The sequence below is a fragment of the Oncorhynchus clarkii genome, chromosome 22 (genome assembly GCF_045791955.1).
Source record: "Oncorhynchus clarkii lewisi isolate Uvic-CL-2024 chromosome 22, UVic_Ocla_1.0, whole genome shotgun sequence".
Classification (NCBI taxonomy): Eukaryota; Metazoa; Chordata; class Actinopteri; order Salmoniformes; family Salmonidae; genus Oncorhynchus; species Oncorhynchus clarkii.
In genome coordinates, this window is record NC_092168.1 from 38,086,064 (window position 1) to 38,107,623 (window position 21,560).

General features: G+C 40.2%; 4 protein-coding genes across 4 annotated transcripts; 2 read left to right on the forward strand and 2 right to left on the reverse strand.

Annotated features, from left to right (window-relative positions):
• The first annotated feature begins 6,516 nt into the window (after positions 1-6,516).
• Positions 6,517-7,424, forward strand: LOC139380864 (gamma-crystallin M3-like). The gene is made up of 3 exons (XM_071123997.1): positions 6,517-6,586; positions 6,722-6,961; positions 7,082-7,424. The coding sequence occupies exons 1-3, from the start codon at positions 6,572-6,574 to the stop codon at positions 7,370-7,372; spliced, it is 546 nt and encodes a 181-aa protein (XP_070980098.1). The 5' UTR covers positions 6,517-6,571; the 3' UTR covers positions 7,373-7,424.
• A 2,957-nt stretch (positions 7,425-10,381) lies between these two features.
• Positions 10,382-11,603, forward strand: LOC139380869 (gamma-crystallin S-1-like). Its single transcript, XM_071124002.1, has 3 exons — positions 10,382-10,425; positions 10,879-11,121; positions 11,267-11,603. The coding sequence occupies exons 1-3, from the start codon at positions 10,417-10,419 to the stop codon at positions 11,543-11,545; spliced, it is 531 nt and encodes a 176-aa protein (XP_070980103.1). The 5' UTR covers positions 10,382-10,416; the 3' UTR covers positions 11,546-11,603.
• Positions 11,604-15,586: 3,983 nt separating this feature from the next.
• On the reverse strand, positions 15,587-16,604 carry LOC139380865 (gamma-crystallin M1-like). Its single transcript, XM_071123998.1, has 3 exons — positions 16,510-16,604; positions 16,038-16,289; positions 15,587-15,918 (listed from the first exon to the last, which is right to left on the reverse strand). Exons 1-3 carry the CDS (start codon positions 16,516-16,518, stop codon positions 15,640-15,642), a joined length of 540 nt encoding a protein of 179 aa, XP_070980099.1. The 5' UTR covers positions 16,519-16,604; the 3' UTR covers positions 15,587-15,639.
• Positions 16,605-19,219: 2,615 nt separating this feature from the next.
• Positions 19,220-20,277, reverse strand: LOC139380871 (gamma-crystallin M2-like). The gene is made up of 3 exons (XM_071124005.1): positions 20,226-20,277; positions 19,828-20,070; positions 19,220-19,554 (listed from the first exon to the last, which is right to left on the reverse strand). The coding sequence occupies exons 1-3, from the start codon at positions 20,232-20,234 to the stop codon at positions 19,282-19,284; spliced, it is 525 nt and encodes a 174-aa protein (XP_070980106.1). The 5' UTR covers positions 20,235-20,277; the 3' UTR covers positions 19,220-19,281.
• Positions 20,278-21,560: the final 1,283 nt, after the last annotated feature.

Genomic DNA, 21,560 nt, shown 5'->3' on the forward strand with positions numbered 1-21,560 from the left:
TTTACCAGTCCAGTCGTGTCCTGCTTTGTCCTGATTCAAACACTTTCCATAAGTGGTTGAAACTACATTGATCCTATACTCTTTTTGCTTTTGAATAAAATCATCACATTTTGCAAGGCACGCCAATGCATCACTCTACTACTGGAGTCCAATGTAAAACTAGAGACCCATGATTAGATACAAAACAAAGAGTAGGAGAAAGTGTTGGAAGTCGTACTAGAACTATCAATGCATAACTTTTACCTAATGGATGTAGCTAATAATGTATATTTTATAAAAATTTTAGTTGCATTTCCTTCCAATTTCCTATTTAAAAAGGTAAAATGAACCAGTCAACCCAAAACATGAACCTGTAGGGACAGACAACGCTGAACACAGTATGATATATGAGTGTTTCTGAGAAATGGCGCTGGGCCAGTAACCGAAAGGTCGTTGGTTTGAATCCCCGAGCCGACTAGGTGAAAAATCTGTCAATGTGCCCTTGAGCAATGCACTTAACCCTAATTGCTCCTGTAAGTCACTCTGGATAAGAGTTTCTTCACTGATTAAATAATATGGTAACTATATAAATAAAAAATGGTTAAATAGTGGTGTGTTTACGTGCCATCAAATATTACCATGCTCTAGAGTATGCCAAACCTACAAAAAACATTTAGAAATGGAGGGTATACATTTCTTCCCTTTCGTGTTTGTTTAATTTTAATTTTATTATGTTAATGCTCAATATACCGCTTAATAAATGCTTATTATATTTAAAACACACCTAAATAGATGGACCTGGATTTTTCACACTTCACACCTTTTTTCTGGGTTGAACTTTTCCAGGTCTCCCGTATCTTGCACACACAACTTTGTGTTTGCAAAACTATTGTCAGATAGTAGTTTTCAAATGAGATAGATATGGAAATGATCAGGCACATCAAATTACTCTGTTTTCTATGTGTGAACACTTACCAGTCACCATGCTGAAATACTGAAACTAAACATCAAACTCCCTACTCCCATGTCACAAAATATACATTCCCTCAAACAAGACCAAGCTAGAATTTAACTTGAGTTTTGGGTTTGAATGAACTCCAATTTGTCCACCTGGGGTCTGACCTCTCCCTTTCCCAGTTGGTTACCCAAGTTCCTACCTTGCAGACTCTGTTAAGATGCTTGAGGTGGTCTTCCAAGGTATGTCTATAAATGGCAATGATATCCAGATACAGTTGCAGTTGGAAGTTTACACACACCTTAGCCAAATACATTTAAACTCCGTTTTTCACAATTCCTGAAATTTAATCCTAGTAAAAAATGCCCTGTTTTAGGTCAGTTAGGATCACCACTTTATTTTAAGAATGTGAAATGTCAGAATAATAGTAGAGAGAATTATTTATTTCAGCTTTTTTTCCTTTCATCACATTCCCAGTGGGTCAAAAATTTACATACACTCAATTAGTATTAGCATTGCCTTTAAATTGGCTTTAAATTGGCATTGCCTTTAAATTGTTTAACTTGGGTCAAATGTTTCGGGTAGCCTTCCACAAGCTTCCCACAATAAGTTGGGTGAATTTTGGCCCATTCCTCCTGACAGAGCTGGTGTAACTGAGTTAGGTTTGTAGGCCTCCTTGCTCGCACGCGCTTTTTCAGTTCTGCCCACAAATTTTCTATAGGGTTGAGGTCAGTGCTTTGTGATGGCCACTCCAATACCTTGACGTTGTTGTCCTTAAGCCATTTTGCCACAACTTTTGAAGTATGCTTGGGGTCATTGTCCAGACCCATTTGCGACCAAGCTTTAACTTCCTGACTCATGTCTTGAGATGTTGCTTCAAGGTCTGTTAATATTGTCAGAAAAGGCCAAACGCCTATTAATAATAGCATTTATGGGCATCATTATGTGCCAGGCATTTACCAAATGTTAAATTGGTACTGAATTATTCCCCTAAAAACTATTCCATGTCAGTGTAAAATGTTATATACAGTGCCTTCAGAAAGTATTCACACCCCTTGACCTCTTCCACATTTTGTTGTGTTACAGCCTGAATTTAAAATTGATTAAATGTAGATTTTTGTCACTGGCCAACACGCAATACCCCATAATGTCAAAGTGGAATTATTTTAATTTTAATTTGTACAAATTTATTAAAAATTAAAAGCTGAAATGACTTGAGTCAATAAGTATTTAACCCCTTTGTTATGGCAAGTCTAAATAAGTTCAGCTGGAAAAATTACGCACGGCCCTAATGCGGTCACCCTCCATCACTACCCCCGAGGTGGAAATGCGATATCCCAGAAAAGAGACGGCTCGTTTAGAGAACACGCATTTCTCAGCCTTGACGTATAGGTCATGCTCCAACAGTCTACCAAGCACCTTGCGCACCAGAGACACATGCGCGGTGTGAGTGGCCGAGTAGATCAGAATGTCATCGATATAAGCCACCACTCCCTGCCCGCACAGGTCCCTGAGAATCTCGTCTACAAAGGATTGGAAAACGGCTGGAGCATTCTTTAACCCATACGGCATGACGAGGTACTCATAGTGGCCTGATGTGTACTAAATGCGGTTTTCCACTCGTCTCCCTTCCGAATACGCACCAAACTATATGCGCTCCTGAGATCCAGTTTTGTGAAGAACTGCGCTCCGTGGAACGATTCCACCGCCGTAGCGATGAGAGGTAGAGGGTAACTATACCCCACTGTGATGGCGTTTAGACCTCTATAATCGATACACGAACGCAAGCCTCCCTCCTTTTTCCTCACAAAAAAGAAACTTGAGGAGACGGGTGAAATGGAGGACCGAATGTACCCCTGTCCCAGCGCCTCCGTGACATATGTCTCCATTGCCAACGTCTCCTCCTGGGACAGCGGGTACACGTGACTCTTGGGAAGCGCAGCGTCTACCTGGAGATCTATCGTACAATCCCTTCCCGGTTCGGCATACTCGGGGGGAATGCACACCGTGGAACCCTGGTCTGGACTCTCCACCGACGTGGCACCGATGGAAACTCCCAAACACCTTCCAGAACACTCCTCTGACCACCCCTGGAGAACCCCCTGTTTCCACGAAATTTTAGGATTGTGCCGGGCCAGCCAGGGAGTCCCCAGCACCACTGGAAACGCAGGCGAGTCAATAATAAAGAAACTGATACGCTCCCTATGATTCCCCTGCGTCACCATGTCCAGTGGGACCGTGGTCTCCCTGACCATCCCTGACCCTAATGGCCGGCTATCTAGGGAGTGCACGGGGAAAGGAGAATCTATCGGCACCAGCGGAACCCCTAACTTAAGGGCGAGTCCGCGATCCATAAAGTTCCCAGCTGCGCCTGAATCGACGAGCGCCCTATGCTGGGAAGAGGGAAAAAAGCGAAGGAAAAAAGTTAAGACAAACATGTGGCCAACAGGGGGTTCTGGGTGAGTTTGATGCTGACTCACCTGGGGTGACCGAGAAGCGTTCCGCCTGCCATCTCTACTCCCAGACGGACCCCCCCAGCACCGATCAGACGTGTGTCCTCTCCGACCACAGTTGGTGCAGGGAAGGCCTCCTCCTCCGGTACCCCTCGGCGCAGCCCCTCCCAACTCCATAGGAATGGGAGCGGAGGGGCTGGGTGGTGGAACGCACAGGACCCTCTCTGAACGCCCGCGGGCAGCCAGCAGATTATCCAGTCGAATGGACATGTCAATCAGCTGATCCAGTGACAGAGTGGTGTCCCGACACGCTAACTCCCGGCGGACATCCTCTCGGAGACTACACCTGTAGTGGTCCATGAGAGCCCTGTCGTTCCACCCAGATCCGGCTGCCAAGGTCCGGAACTCCAGCGCGTAATCCTGGGCGCTCCTCCTCTCCTGCCTGAGGTGAAATAGTCGTTCTCCCGCCGCTCGGCCGTCTAGAGGGTGATCAAACACGGCGCGGAAGCGACGGGAAAACTCTGGGTAGTGCTCCCGCGCTGAGTCTGGACCATTCCAGACCGCGTTCGCCCATTCCAGGGCACGACCCGTGAGGCAGGAGATGAGGACACTCACAGGTATAGCTCCAGCTGGAGCAGAAACCCCTGGCAACCCGCCGCCGCTCCATCATAAGCCCTCGGTAGCGTCAGACGGAGGGTGCTGGAGTCGGGAGATGGGGAGTCCGGAACCGTGGGTGCCGAAGGTGGAGAGAGGAGCCCACTCCTCTCCCATCTGTCCATTCTCTCCATCACTTGATCCATCGCGGATCCGATCCGATGAAGGACGGTGGTGTGGTGGAGAACCCGTTCCTCCATCGATGGGAGAGGGTTGGCTGCTGCTCCTGCTGACTCCATCAATTTGATAGGTGCGGGATTCTGTGATGCTCCGGGTGTCGTGGGTGTGGAGTCCTTTAATCGCACCAATGCACCACAGGGTGCTCACAAAAACGTTACGTTCCCAAAACACAGGGAATCAAAATGTACAAATGGGACACAACGTGCCTATACCACAGAGCTCAAGGTTTACAATGAAATAATCCCGCACAACAACCAGGCGGGCCGGCTGTCTAATAAAGACAAACTAATTACACATTCACAGGTGCTACCACTCAACATACAAGGAGGGGAAGGAAAAACAATCAGTGGCAGCTAATAGGCCGGTGACGACGACCGCCGAGCGCCACCTGCCCGGGAAAGGGAAACACCCTCGGTCGGACTCGTGACAACATGTCACATAATAAGTTGCATGGACTCACTCCGTGTGCAAAACTTGTGTTTAAATAGATGTTTTAATGAATACCTCATCTCTGTACCCTACACATACAATTATCTGGAAGGTCCCTCAGTTGAGTAGCACATTTCAACTACAAAGTCAACCAAAAAGACATGGGAGGTTTTCCAATTCCTCCCAAAGGGCACCTATTTGTAGACCGGTTTAAAAAAGCAGACATTAAATATCCCTTTGAGCATGGTGAAGTTATTAATTACACTTTGGATTGTGTATCAACACACCCAGTCAATACAACTATATGGGCATCCTTCCTAACTCAGTTGCCGGAGAGGATGGAAAATTGTGACTTTAAAACAGTTTGAGTTTAATGGCTAAGAAAACTGAGGATGGATCAACAACGTCGTAGTTACTCCACAATAGTAACCTAATTAACAGATGGAAAATGCATCCTGTTTGCAACAAGACGCTAAAGTAATTCTGCAAAAAAATGTGGCAAAGCAATACATTGTTTGTCCTGAATACAAAGTGTTATGTTTGGGGAAAATCCAATACAACATATTACTGAGTACCACTCTCCATATTTTCAAGAATTGTAGTGGCTGCTTCATGTTATGGGTATGGTTGTAATCGTTAAGGACTGGGGAGTTTTTCGGGGATAAAAAATCAACTGAATGGTGCTAAGCACAGGCAAAATCCTAGAGGAAAATCTGGTTCAGTCTGCTTTCCACCAGACACTGGGAGATTAATTCACCTTTCAGTAGGACAATAACCTGAAACACAAGGCCAAATCTACACGTGAGTTGCTTACCAAGAAGGCAGTGAATATTCCTTAGTGGCAGAGTTACAGTTTTGACTTAAATCTCCTTACAAATCTATGGCAAGAACTGAAAATGGTTGTCTAGCAATGATCAACAACCAATTTGACAGAGCTTGAAGAGTTATGAAAAGAATAATGGGCAAATGTTGCTCAATCCAGGTGTGGAATTCTCTTAGAGACTTACCCAGAAAGCCTCACAGCTGTAATCACTGCAAAAGGTGCTCCTGCAAAGTATTGACTCGTTGTGTGATATTAAATGAGATATTTCTGTATTTCATTTTCCAATAAATCTGCAAAGAAATCTCAAAACATGTTTTTAATTTGTCGTTTTAGGGTGCTGTGTTTAGATATGTGAGAGAAAAAAAATATATTTAATCCATTTTAAATTCAGGCTGTAGCACAACAAAATGTGGAAAAAGTCAAGGGGTATGAATACTGTCTGAAGGCACTTAGTAATCATATAGTTGCTACCACTCCACTTTATTAACCACTACTAGAATGTTCTTGGATTCCAGATATAACATGTCACAATTTATGAAATGTTTGGCTACAGTTTTGCTGGAGGAAGGAAAATCCCAACAACCATCTAATTACATTGGGAACATTAATATATTCATTTTCATCCACATTAATTCACACTGGGCGAGACCAGCTAATATGAAATCATGTTTTTCAGTCATGTGTTATATTTTTTCCAATAGACTGATGTTTGAATCATGATGCTTCCATTTTTTGTGTTTTTCTTTAAATAAAAGATTGGAATAGTAATACCCATGAACATATGTCAGTTAACTTAGTGGAATATCTCTGAAAAGTCTCGATATGAAGAGTTCCCCCTCCTACTGTTATTCAACAGAAACAATAAAGCCATGGGCTCTCCTCACAAATGCACCCAGCTGGAAATAATGACCCTTTAATAATGACCCTTCAAAGGCCACTTTGTACTGTACAGGGAGGGGGGCCTCTATGCCATGTTGCTCTGTCAGGGGTTTGAACAATGGAGCCACATATTCTTTATTGGTCGGCTCAGGTATAAAAGCGATAGGGGGGACATACCGAAACTTGTGCAATCCTGAGACCAACACAGTAACCGCAGCCATGTCTACGGGCAAGGTGTGTGGAGCTTTGATGAAACTGGGCATTTAAGCAGCAGTTTTTCAAATTTGTTTAAAACCATCAATGAATTGTACTGTACTGTTAGAACTACATCTATTTTTAATAAATTGTGGTTTTGTTGTGTGTTTTCAGATCATCTTCTACGAGGACAGGAACTTCCAGGGTCGTTCCTATGAGACCTCCAGCGACTGCCCTGAGCTGACCTCCTACCTGAGCAGGTGCAACTCCTGCAGAGTTGAGAGTGGCTGCTTCATGGTGTACGATCGTTCCAACTTCCAGGGAAACCAGTACTTTGTGAGGAGGGGAGAGTATGGTGACTACCAGCGTATGGGCATGAGCGATTGCATCAGATCTTGCCGTAACATCCCCATGGTAAATATATTAAACCTGTTCATTTTGACTCCCATAGGCCACATGTACAACTCCAGCAAAGCAATGTGATGGTATATTTGGAATGATTTGGTAAAACCCTTTTCCCATATCCATTTACAGCACAGAGGAAACTTCAGGATGAGGATCTACGAGAAGGAGAACTTTGGAGGTCAGATGCACGAGCTGAGCGACGACTGTGAGTCCATGACCGATCGTTTCCGCATGAACGACATGCAGTCCTGCAACGTGATGGACGGCCACTGGCTGATGTACGAGCAGCCCCACTTCAGAGGCAGGCAGATGTACATGAGGCCTGGAGAGTACAGGAACATGAGAGAGTTGAGCATGCAAATGGGCTCCAACACTGTGAGGTTCAACAGCATGAGGCGTATTTTGGATTCTTGTTATTAAATTCACCAATGACTAAAATTACAAGTATAAATAAAATCACCTTACTTTTAAACGAGTGTCTTTGGTCCTTGGTTTGAGTCCTTGGTTTGAGTCCTTGGTTTGAGTCCTTGGTTTGAGTCCTTGGTTTGAGTCCTTGGTTTGAGTCCTTGGTTTGAGGTAAAGGGGCATTCAGAAGAGACATCTGCATTTTCATATGGTTAGTTTCCTCATAGAAGTGCAATGGGAGCAGAAATGTCAGTCTATTTCAAAACTGATGTGGAATTAATTTATGGTGTTAGAACATGTTCAGAAATCTCAATCTGTTAAAACCACTGATCATTATATGTATATGGTTAATGTGGAAGTAAATGTTAAAATACTGTCTAGTAGTAAGTAGATATTCTATTGGAAATACTTTGTATTACAGCTCCTGCTTCAGCTGCAATAGAAGCAACAACACGACACAACTGTGACACAACTCTTATTATTCATACTGTGAAGGATAGAAAATTAATTGTGGATATTTGTTGTGAATGGATGTTTAAACTGCAATCTGCAGTTGCATACATTTTTTGACATTTAAATTAATGATATATACCCATTGATTCATGAAGAATATATATTATAAATGCCCCATCAGAACCCAACAATATAAGCTTGTTTTAACTCCTCTGTAAATGTAAACAAACACTGTATAGCCAATACATGGTTAAAAATATACTGTTTATATCATATCATATCATGCATATCATATCATCATGGGGCGGCAGGAAGCCTAGTGGTTTAGAGCGTTGTGCCAGTAACCGAAAGGTTGCTGGATTGAATCCCTGAGCTGACAAGGTACAAAAAAAAAACTGTTGTTCTGCCCCTGAACAAGGCAGTTAACCCACTGTAGGCAGTCATTGTAAATACGAATTTGCTCTTAACTGACTTGCCTCATTAAATACATTTTTTTTTAAATGACTGTTGATATCAGTGAATACATTTTTCAAGCCCATTCCCTCAGCTGTTTACCAAAGCAGATTGCCCCTTTAAACAGCAATGAAACATTATTGATTTTTTTATTGAGGTGAAGACTTATTGTAATTAACACCTCCAAAACTGTACCATTTATGCTCCACAAATACTGCCATCCTTTCACACATACTGCCACTTAGAAAAGTCACAGGACCCCAGGAGAGGGCAGCACACAGTATAACAGTCAATAAAAATGATTCCGTTGATTTATTGTATCTCAAATATGATGAGTTTATAGGCTAAACCATTAGATGCAATCCTTATAGATTTTAGACTCATCCAAAGACTGGGATGCTATTATGATTTCTAAATAATAAATTAGATATATTTTATATCACATAGAATTTGAATATCATAATGTATATGTAGATATGCATAATGCATCATGTAGATATGCATAATGCATCATGTAGATATGCATAATGTAGAGCTGCATAATGTAGATATGCATAATGTCAATAAGCGTAATGTAGATATGTATACATTTCTAATAAACAAAGTGTTGACTAATACTAAATAACATGTAAAAATAGGCCAATTAGATGTAACGAATAACAAACACATTGTTTATATACAGTACCATGTCATGATGCATTTTAATGGTGTGCATTAGGAAGCAGAGAGCTCATATATCAACTGCTACAGAAACATTTAAATAACGCTTATCTAGCTAGAATAAAGCTGTCAACCATCACAAGATCTGGCATTGCCTAATAGCCTGGGGAATTTGGCCTAGGTTCTGCAGCTGTAGTCACTACATGTATGTTTCCTTACCTTGAAAGCAAAATATTATTTTGGCTTCTTTTGTAGTCAGAGACATTAATATTTGAATACCAAAAAAAGTGGAACCGCAATCTCTCTCAATTGTATTTTTAACATCAAACTACCTTGATACCAACTTGTGATTGTCTATCAGCTGACAGAGTTGTTGCAGAGAGGAATCACAAGGTGTTGTGGAAGCAGTTAGCTATTTGAATATGTGAGTAGTGACCATGATGGTACACTGTACTGTTGAACAGTTTGTCCTGTTCCAATTCACAGTCATTCAGGTTTCATTACTCACTTCTGGAAATGACTGGAGAATCGGGAAGCAGCCATTCATTACAGTCAAAATTAGTCCCCATGTAAATATTCAAGGTCACTCTCCTGTTGGCCACTAGTCACTCTCCTGTTGCCTATAGTGTAAAATTCTATCAATACAGTCAATCACATGACCTGGGTTGTTGGCCACACCAGCAGCCCCTCACTTGGCTGTGGATCAACTGAGACCAGAGGTGGCACGAGCACAAGTTGACTGGACATATTCCAAAACCTCACCCCTGAAACAGTACGGAAACCACCAGGCAAGGGTAGTCAAATCTGTCCTTTTCTTATAATCCATCATAATTTGTATTATATTTTGCAGTGTGTTTGAAATGTTAATGGATTATATTTGTATGTAGCTAGAGATTCAGAAAGTAGTACATGTCAAACAATAATGGTGATATTTGTGCACATCTGATCATATTTTACATTCACTCCAGTGAAAGGTGAATCACATAAATCAATTAATGTGTATCTGTGAGAGCTTACTTTTAAAGATCAAATAAATGCTTGATAAATCAGTTTTGCGTTGGGTACTCTGTCATCAGCTTTGGGTTGGGTATTCTGTCATCAGATTTGGGTTGGGTATTCTGTCATCAGATTTGGGTTGGGTATTCTGTCATCAGCTTTGGGTTGGGTATTCTGTCATCAGCATTGGGTTGGGTATTCTGTCATTCGTTCTTTAAGTTACTAGATCTTGTTTTGCCACTGATAAACACATGTCTATTACATGAGGGGTTAATTAGCACCATTGAAGCCTTTGTGTACGGAACAAAAAGGTCATTCACCCTGCTGACAAAGAAAAACAACTATCTTTTGTAGTTTGGCAGCCGTACTGTCTTTTCAAAAAGGCTGACATCTAAAGTTAATTGATCAACATATCAATGTCTCTATTCCTAGAGGGTATAAAAAGGGCCATGGTTCGCCTAGTCAGTGTTGCAGTGTGACCAAATTTAGCCAACACAATGGGAAAGGTAAGGATTGTTGTTTCGCTGCACATATTCTGTCCCGTCGCTCGTTCTTGTTCACTGTTTGTCTGACAGAACACAGAACAATGAACACCTGCGAGAGATCCTTTACGTTGAACAAAACTGAATGGGGTTGTTTTACCAGCCATGCACATGTTATTTCCATTGTTCATACAGATGTAGGATCTTAATTTGACCTACATTGTCACGGCAAAATAATCCTTCAGGTTTTAAACATTTAGTCCACAATGTAGCTTAATTGGTGGTTAGGCTGTTAGCTGGCCAAAAGTAGGCTACATGAAAAGTGCCATACTGTTAATATAACCATGTGTTAGTGTGGATTTGCAGAGAATTTATGTAAATCACGAAGCTTGGTGCTTGAAAATTCTCAGCAACAAAAGAATGATAAAATTAAGATCCTACATCTGTAAGCATGTTTACTTCCATTACTATTTTTAGATAATCTTCTACGAGGACAAGAACTTCCAGGGTCGCTCCTATGAGTGCACCGTCGACTGTGCCGACCTGCACATCCATTTCAGCCGCTGTAACTCCATACAAGTGGAGAGCGGTAGCTGGATGGTCTATGAGCGGCCAAACTACATGGGCTACCAATACTTTCTGAGAAGGGGAGAGTATCCCGACTACCAGCTCTGGATGGGCTTTAATGATTGTGTGAAATCCTGCCGCATGATTCCTCAAGTGAGCCCATATTCCTCTTTCCTGGTATACAAGTTAACCCATCATTGATGTAGGTGGTAATACACATGGTAAATTAAAATGAAACTTGAAACTTAATAGTAAAGAAACCGAATTAACGTACCCATCTTCTCTCCCTTGTCCTCAGAATCAGGGAGCTCACAAGATGAGAATCTACGAGCGCTCTGACTTTGGCGGTCAGATGTTGGAGTTTGCCGATGACCTCCCCTCCCTCTATGATCGATTCCAGTACAATGATATCCACTCCTGCAATGTTATGGAGGGGTATTGGCTCTTCTATGAGCATCCCAACTACAGAGGCAGGCAGTACCTCCTGAGGCCTGGCGAGTACAGGAGATACAGTGACTGGGGAGCCATAAATTCAAGGATTGGTTCAATCAGACGTGCTGTTGCTCACCCAAACTGACAGGCAATACATCGTCAACATGAAACTGAGCCTAACATTTAAATTAAATAAAGTTAGGTCCACCTGCAATCCTATTGTCTTCTATAGTGTTCACGCAATAAGTATGAAAACATGCTACCTATTGTCCCTATAACCTAGTATACACCATGAAAGGTTCCAACACATTTGTTGAATCGAGGCATTTCATAGTTTTACGTCTTATTCTGTCATTTTGAGAGAAAACTGATGGTCATATTCATCGTCCAAATACAAAATTATAGTCAGTAAAATATTGGTTTCAATTTTCAAGCTATTTATCCAAAGACGTAAGAATGTTAACCCCACTCTCCTAAAATACTTTTTACTTCCAAAGTAAAACCATAAAACCATAATTTGAGATCAGAATTTTAACAACCACTGTGTTAAATGTAACACTTTCTTAGTGTGTACTGTGACCCACCGAAATAGTGTCAAACCAACACTTTTCAAAAGGTTGATGAACTAACCCCTCAAGAGCGTTGTGTCCCTAACACCACGGGGGTGTTGCAAATTCTGACTTAAAATGAACACTTTATTAGAGCTGATGCTGTTACACTTTCTCAGTGTTGCTTAATTAACACTTTATTAGAGCTGATGCTGTTACACTTTCTCAGTGTTGGGTAATTAACACTTTATTAGAGCTGATGCAGTTACACTTTCTCAGTGTTGGGTAATGAACACTTTATTAGAGCTGATGCTGTTACACTTTCTCAGTGTTGGGTAATTAACACTTTATTAGAGCTGATGCTGTTACACTTTCTCAGTGTTGGGTAATGAACACTTTATTAGAGCTGCTGTTACACTTTCTCAGTGTTGGGTAATTAACACTTTATTAGAGCTGATGCTGTTACACTTTCTCAGTGTTGGGTAATTAACACTTTATTAGAGCTGATGCTGTTACACTTTCTCAGTGTTGGGTAATTAACACTTTATTAGAGCTGATGCTGTTACACTTTCTCAGTGTTGGGTAATTAACACTTTATTAGAGCTGATGCTGTTACACTTTCTCAGTGTTGGGTAATTAACACCTGTGGTCTTGCAGTAACTTGTTGGTTGTTTTTTTTAACACTGTAGGGTTAAAGAGTTATTTTCATATTAATTTCCCAGGGTGCTTTTAGAGCAAATTTTTGAGATTCTAGTACCACCCATGACTGTATTTGCTAGTGACAGAGATATCATTGTTGCGTTGATGGCTTTCAGTCCTGTAGTCTTCACCAAATGAGTGCCTAAGTGAATATTTTGTCATAAGAAGAACATATTTTTTTTTAAATAATACCGTACTGTGACAACCAAATTTTACCCTAACACAGTGGTCTGAAATGCCTGGTTTGCAGGCCATATCAACAAATCATATTATGCTTTATTGCAAAGTGTTGTAGAATTCCTATTGTAATCCAGACAGAGTTTAGATGTCCAACAATTGGAACTTTTATTCACCCATAATCTGCAGTTAGATTTGCTGCCAAAGCAGTGGAGACTGATAACTGAGACTATCAACTGAGACTATCTAACCATCTAAACTGGAACAACCATCTCAATAAGGGGTGAAATAAATCCAACCACTTACAGATTGGATTAGTTTACAAAAATGTATTTTATTTATCGTTGTGTAGTCTAAGATCAATTAATCAATCATTGTGCATGGAGAAATATAGATATTAAAATAAACTGTTCTAAAAAGCAACCTACAACAAAGCATGCTGGGAAATATGATAATGAGGACCATGTCTTTTTCACACTGAGAGAAAAATAACTCAACACAGTCGAGTAACAATTTTATTTATCACATGCGTTGAATACAACAGGTGTAGTAGACCTTACAGTGAAATGCTTACTTACAAGCCCTTAACCAACAATGCAGTTTTAAGAAAACACCTAAAAAAAGTAAGAGATAAGAGTAAGAGATAAGAATAAGAAATAATTAAAGAGCAGCAGTAAAATAACAGTAGCAGGGACATGTACAGGGGGAAACAACAAGCCCATGTGGTGTTGATTCCGCTGTGATTCAAACAACACTTATTTTACTATCTGTAGGTGGGGTCAATTTAAATCCCACTAGTGTTAACCCCACTAGAACCAACACTCAAAAAGAACACAGATTTTTATCTCAACACCAAGATATGAACACCTGCACATTTGTTGCGCACCAGCAACTCTCAATACCTCAATGTGAGTGACGTAGAGAACACAAAGACTCATTCAATAAAAATGTGTACATCAAGCACAATTCTGCACAACATAACAGTTAAAACAGTTTAGGAAACTGAATTTGTTTCTGGATACTGTATAAAAAAAAATGCATATTCCCAACTGTGTACCTCTACACAATATTATCTCTATTTCTAAAAATAATTTCTCTATTCAAATTTGGTTCTTCATCATCATGAACCACACTCTGTCAACTAGACTGGCTTGATAAGTAACCTTGCCAGAGACCTGAACACTTGCTTTAGCTCCCCTGGCTAATGCCAAGGCATTATCTCAGCAAGCTTAAACTGTGGAGATTGGTAACCAGTCGGTTGCAAACACACATTACACTAGAACTGTTCTGAGCACATTGTCCTTCTTGGTCTTCAACCTCCCTCTATTCTCATTTTGAAATGAACATAAATACGCCGATATCTCACACTAGTTTTCCAGACAATCCGCAACCCAACACGTTTTATTACTCTAAATAGACTTGAAAACTTGGTTGGAATTTGAGGACATGTTCTCAACTGGTTTATTGTATTTTATTGGATTTGTATTTTTCCTGTATAGCCTACTAATCAGACCAATATCTATTTGTGCAGTTAGATGACAAATCAAAGTTTAATTTGATGTTCCTGCTGTTCTCTTTGGCCAGAATCTTAACAGAATCTTAATCTGATCTCAATTCACAATTGAGTCAAGTCTGAGATTAGCACATGGTCCTGAGGTTAGGATTTAGGCCTTTGTGTATGCTCTCCCTTAGTAACATAAATATGGTATGCTATTTCTTTGATATGCAGACTAGCTACATCCACAGTGGTGGGCCTTGAGTTGAGACATAAAGGCATCATCCTCCCATGTGATGTATGCCATAAGCACTCTGGGTAATTAGGTACTCCTCATATGAATATTTGAGTCCCTTTAGAATTGTATGGAACGTAACAGTGTCTGGTCTGGTGGTAGAGCTACCCATTCCAGACCAGGCATACCCCACTGGAAACGGGGTTACGAATCCCAACGTTCTCATCTGTCATGTATGTCTCCCACTGTCGATACACAATATATTAACCAAAATAAAAATATATATATTTAAAGAATTACATGGAATGTAATTAATTAAGGCGTTTTCCAGTTGTCTTAAGGTGTACTTAAAGGGATTTAATAAGGGGAAATAATTTGTTTCTAAAATGTGAACAAATTGTTTATAGAGCAGATAAATAAACACTTATAACACATATGTTTGAAATTATGTGATTGTTATTTTGGCGCGTGCGAAAGAGTGATCTCATGTATGATTGCAATGTTATTGAGTACTACTGAAATGAATACCAGTCTAGCCATGCAAGCTCAGGCAACCAGCTAAAAGACAAGCACATTATTTCAATCATTCTACTATAATTATCTATGAACTAAATAACTAATAACCCCCTTCTTTAAATCATTTTTAGTGTACCTTAAAGTCTTTAAAAACGCCACAAAAGCATTCAGGTATGACCTGAAACTTGGAGTGCAGCTTGCACAATGTAAAAGAGTTGCACCATACTACTCACAGCACGTTTTCATGTAATCACTGTGGTAAAATTTACCAGACACTCTTATCCAGAGCGACTCACACGAGCAATTAGGGTTAAACGCCTTGCTCAAGGGCACATAGACAGATTATTCACCTCGTCGGCTTGGGGATTCAAACCAGCGACCTTTCAGTTAATGGCTCAATGCTCTTAACCACTAGGCTACCTGTCACCTATTTACAAAGCTTCAGTGATGTTAAATATGGTGTGCAATTTGTTTTGACTGAAGCTGAATACCAGTAGATGAAAATCAGACAGACAATTTAGTTATGAAAGATCTTCAATTATTTTATTACCTTGAACAATTAAATACATTTAATTGCACATATCATTGATACGCCTCATGCTCATGAACTTCATGCCACTCATGCCCATCTCTCTGAAGCTCCTGTATTCTCCAGGCCTCATGTACATCTGCCTGCCTCTGAAGTGGGGCTGCTCGTACATCAGCCAGTGGCCGTCCATCACGTTGCAGGACTGGCAGTCGGACATACGGTAACGCTCCTGGATGGAGTCACAGTCGTCCATCATCTCGTGCATCTGACCTCCGAAGTTCTCCCTCTCGTAGATCCTCATCCTGAAGGATCCTCTGTGCTGTAATGCATTTATTTATTTATTTACATTAATTTAAGATGTTTATGTTCTTTGAAAGTTGTTCATCCTAAAATAGGAAATTGCACAATAATGTATAAACGTGAGATAAGGTGTCTTACCTGGGGGATCATTCTACAGGACCGGATGTTGTCAAACATCATGCCCATGCTTATCATGCGCTGCATGTCAGGGTACTCTCCCCTCCTCATGAAGAACTGCTGGCCCATGAAGCTGGCGCGCTCGTACGCCATGAAGCAGCCGCTCTCCACTCTGCAGGACTGGCAGCGGGACATGTAGGAGGAAATGTCGGGGCAGTCGCTCATGCACTCATAGGAGCGGCCCTGGAAGTTCCTGTCCTCGTAGAAGGTAATCTATAGGAAAAGGGGGGACATATTTGTTTTGTTCCTGAAATGGCATAAAGCATGTACTGTACGGTCATTTTATTTTTAGACACTGGTAATGTTGGATTACTGATTCCTGTAACACATAGCTAATGTTTCTGTAATATTATATTTACAGCATATAGGATGTACATTTGACTATTATAAAACTGTAGCCTACATGTAGCTACTGTGAGTCTGCTCAGATTACCTTGCCCATGTTGGTGGTTGGTGGTTGACAGTAGATCAGCTTGTACTTCTACCATCACTCTGTGGTAATTTTATACAGAAACCAGAGGGCCAAGGTTTGTTGTTATTCAAATGTCCAAAGCTGATGATTGAGCAGTATGACGGCTTTTGCTGATCAGGGCCTATGAATTGTAACAAAGGTGTTCATCCATACATTTCTGGCAGGGATGACCTGTGTTGTCGGTTACATTATAAGCATAACTTTTGTGTACGCGAAATCAGTAAGAATGTTCTTTGCATTCATTGTGGTCCGGTAATCGAGGACGTACAGTAGAGAACCTGAGATGAGGTTGATTTACAGTACACATCCCTGTTGAACAGATAGAGACCAATATTACAGCTACTTTTACAGTTATAGTGAAAAAATAAGCAATTTTATGATGTCCTCAACCTAGTAGAGTTTACTGGTCATGTTTGGACATCACTTTTATAATGATTTCATGTCCTTGAAATAATAATTTTATAATAATTTTAATTTTATAACATGCAACTATAGATTCTTATTGATAACTGAGTGAAGGGTGAAAAGGTAGCCTAGCGGTTAGTGTTGGTCCAGTATACGAAAGGTAGCTGGTTTGAAAACCTGACCTGACAAGATGAGAAATCTGTCGAAGTGCACTTGAGCATCGGTGCTTTCTTGCTATGGTTGACCCTATAAAACAACACACTCACTACACATATCTGATGTACGTGACAATGTTTTTCTGAAAGGAAATGATTGTTTCACCTGCCTGTAAATTGTATTTGTCATTTATCCACTGGATAGTGTGCTGATAAATGTTTGTGAAATTAATTGAACAATTGTTGTTTACTGAACTGAATATTATAATTGGTTCTGATGGGTGATTGATTTACATCGACAACCATCACACCTTCAAGACACAAGTGCATGTACTTCCTTCTGTTCTAAAAGATGCCGGGGTCTGATAGGGGCTGGTGTATATGTGACAACTGCATAGGAAGTATGCATGTGCTTTTACAATTGACTTACTTATTTCTCTCGTGTCACTTTCATTTTATACAATATACTGTATGTAGCGATGCACGTATGTCATTTTCTATTCATCTCACAATTCATTCATTACTGATTACTAAAGTGATGTAATGCTGATTTCTGATTTTGCTGAGACCAGAATGAATGTTTTTTTTATCTTGCAATTTCCTCATATAATTGTTTGAATATTTGCCAAACCCTTCTACATCAAACATTTCAGTCCACCAGGGTTGACGTATCATGGTTATTAACCTATTCCCCTCGCACCACTCAATAATGGTTAAGAATTCATATCATATTATTTAGTTCTGATTGAGGTAATAAGTAAATTACCAAGTAGCATGAGCCTCGGCTAATGGGAGCCGGATCGGCTCATAGGAGCAGGAGCTAATCCTGTTTCTGTAGAATGAGGCAGCTTGATGTACAAGTACACCTCCTGGACAGGGCCCTAGTCTGTTGCAATCTATCTCTTTACTGCTGAGTGCCAAGCAGAGATGCATTGGGTCCAATTTTGTCAGTCTTTGGTATTACTTGCCCAGTGATCACAAGTTGGATGATTGAAGTGATCGCTCAACTCATGTTGATGGTAATTATGGTCTTTATTTTTTGTTTTGTCTTTTAATACATAACTGCGTATTGTTTAAGGTGATTTTCTATATGTTCCTAGATGTGTGGTTTTCTTTATATGTGAAAATATATTTTTTAAATGAACTATACTGGAATGTCTTTATTTTTAGGCAGTCCCTTCGCACATACCGCGTTTGGTACCACTTTATAATAACGTTCATGAATCAGCCATTATAAATGTTTGTAAACATTTATATATGCTCATAAATATATTACAAATTACTATAAATGCTTAGGAATTGTATTTATTTATTGCTAGTTTATTAATGCTAGAGAACAGTGTTCAACTTTGAATTAAATATTTTCTCAGTTATACTTTCCACTAATCTGCATTCCAGCAACATTAAGGCAGTTATATACAATTACAAATATTACATGACATTACATTCCTTCTATGCATGATGGTGTCATGCCTGACTCCTTAGACCAGGGCTTTTCTTAAACTATGTGTCGGGACCAAAAGTGGCACCTGGGCATGTGAAAGGGGGCTCGTGAGTTATCAGAATACACAGAATCACACACCGTTTTTTAAAGTTTGGGTTGTTGGGGGACGATTTGGGTCACAGGAGGGCGGTGAATTTCTTATTTGGGTCTTGAGCTGGAAAAGTTTAAGAAGACATTCCTTAGACAGTCACTTATGGTAGCTAGGGCAATTTGATTTCAGCCTCCGAAAGTCTAGTAGCCATAGTATTTTTTGCAACTTTCTGGCACTGGAAGCTGAAAACAGTGACCTCCAGATGAGTGGTGTATGTTTTCAGTTTTTACTGCAGTACGTGCCAGAGTAAGTACTCTAATTTTAGGTTTTAATGCAGTAAGTGCCATAGTAAGTACTCTTATTGGTCAATATATGAGATACTGGATGCAAGGCCTTAACAAAGTGATAGTTGATAATTGTTCGCACAAGTAATGACATGGCCTTTATTGAATCATTCTTGTTAGTGTCATTTTATACCAACGTAAAACCACATAAATACAGTGAACATTTAATGAATATTAGTTATTTCAATCATGAAAATGTAAACAAGTCAGAGATCATTCGTACACAAAGGGGTTAAAAATTCAACCATTTTAATAACTAAGCATGTATTTACAGCAAGTGCTTGAGCAGGATGGCTAAAAGTCAGTGACCCGTCTGAAAGAGCCTACAATGGCGCAGGTGGCGCACCATTCACGGTATCTCCTGTACTCTCCGGTTCTCAGGAAGTACTGTCGACCCCGGTAGTTGGGATACTCGTAGAAGATCCAGAAGCCATTCATGATATTACAGGAGTAGATGTGGCGGTGGTGGAAACGATCAGACACACAGGGACAGTCATCCATGAATTCCATCATGTGACCACTGAAATCGGCCTTCTCGTAGATTCGCATCCTATATGAACCCCGGTACTGTGGAGCAAAAGAAAGAGCAATCAATATGGCATCCAGTTGATACCGTACAGAGAGTAGATGGATAATATAATGGCAAGGTGGCATTAAATATCAAAATCCATTTCCTGGATAGTTCTAGGAAGCTCATGAATCTAAATCATAAAACAGAGATGATGTAATAAAGATAAATAAATGATGTTCTTATCCTTGCTCCAACTCTCTTGTCTTGATAATCATTTTCAGGTACCTTCCTTTGCCTCAGTAAGACGTCCATACCCAGTCAGAACTTACCATTGGAATCATACGACATGATCGGATACAGCTGCTGAAGCCCATCCAACGCTGGTAATCAGTATACTCTCCCCTCCTCATGTAATACTGGTGACCCATGTAGTTGGGGCGTTCATAGATCATAAAACAGCCACTATCCACCCTGATGGAGTTACAGCGGCTGAAGTAGGAGTGCAGGTCTGTGCAGTCATTGCTGCACTCATAACTACGACCTTGGAAGTTCCTGTCCTCGTAAAATGTAATCTGCAAATCAAGAAATTCCAATGATAAATTTCACTTTGGGCTGATATAGTTGGGGTGGGACCCACTATACAGCATATACTGAGCACATTATATAGCAGACAAGGGAGTGAAATGGTCAGAGTTTACAGTTCAATAGCACAGGGAAAAAGTCCTACCTTGCCCATGGTCTCCGTTGGAGAGATTCCACATGTTTTCAGAGCTTTTTATACTACCTCTTGACAAACAAAGTATTGTTATTCAAATGCTCACAGAGTTATAATTCAGGGTACTGGCACATGTTTTCCTTTTTGTTGGAGAACAACATTGGGTGAGAAATATGGATTTGTATTTGGAAAAACAGGATAAATAATTACTGGTTTGATGTTTTGACATACGTAGACAAAGGAAAAGACTAGTACGGTATCCACACGTCCAATAGACAATAGGTACAGAACAATATGGAACAGCCCTTTAGCATTAAATATGGTGCGTAACACTAGAGGTAGCCATTCAGGTCCTTGCTATCCTGGATCCTTGGGACGTCCCAACCCTGACTTTACCCCACTGAAGTTGACATTTAAAATGGTTAAGGTAGGGATTAAGGTCAGGGTTAGGTAAGGGTTATGGTTAAGGTTATGGTGAGGGTAAGGGTTAAGTTTAGGGTTCAGGGTAGGTACGTCCCAAGGATTCTGTATTGCACTAGCCTAGCCATTCACTATGCAATCTCATTTGCATTCTCAACCCATTTTATGCAAATGAGTACAGTCAGAAAAATGACATCCTGCTTGCAACACATGGAGTATTTACAGTACATGATGTGTCAACATCCAATGTGTCATAGGCTACTTACTGAACATTAATCACAGCACCAACATGATTACGAACACATTTTACTACAACTACATTATTACCACCACCACCACCACCACCTTTACCATTACTAGTGCACCTCTGCTCGCTGAAGTCAGAAGAATTCAAGTGAGTTTTACATTTTTTTTTTCTTCACTATCCATACCATAACTTACCATATCCACTGCCAAGGACAGTCCAAAACATATTCCTTATTGGCCTGCTAAGCTAACGCTCTTCCCATGACCATCCTTGACTAATTACAGTTTGCTTTTACATGGTTAACAAACTATTTGTTTGTGTCATCCCTTTATCCCCAGAAATGCCAATCACCTCTGTGTTTACATGTTTTGCATAAACGTTAACAATGGCATTGTGCTGGAAAGCAGAATGTAATTTCATGACCATTACATTACATGGCTCTCTAGTTAACGGTAGTTGGCTATGCTGTAGGCCTAGATCAATAACAGCCAAGAAATGAAGCAAAGGTTGATATAAAATAGTTTTTTTTATAACAGGCCATTCGATCATAGAATGTACTAATTATACATTGTTAAGTGTACATGATACTAGACAATATAGAAACATTTGAGTTATTTTGGCAGGCTGATGGAAAGGTTACTGAAAATGTAACTGTTTTTTAAAAACATTTTAATCACAAA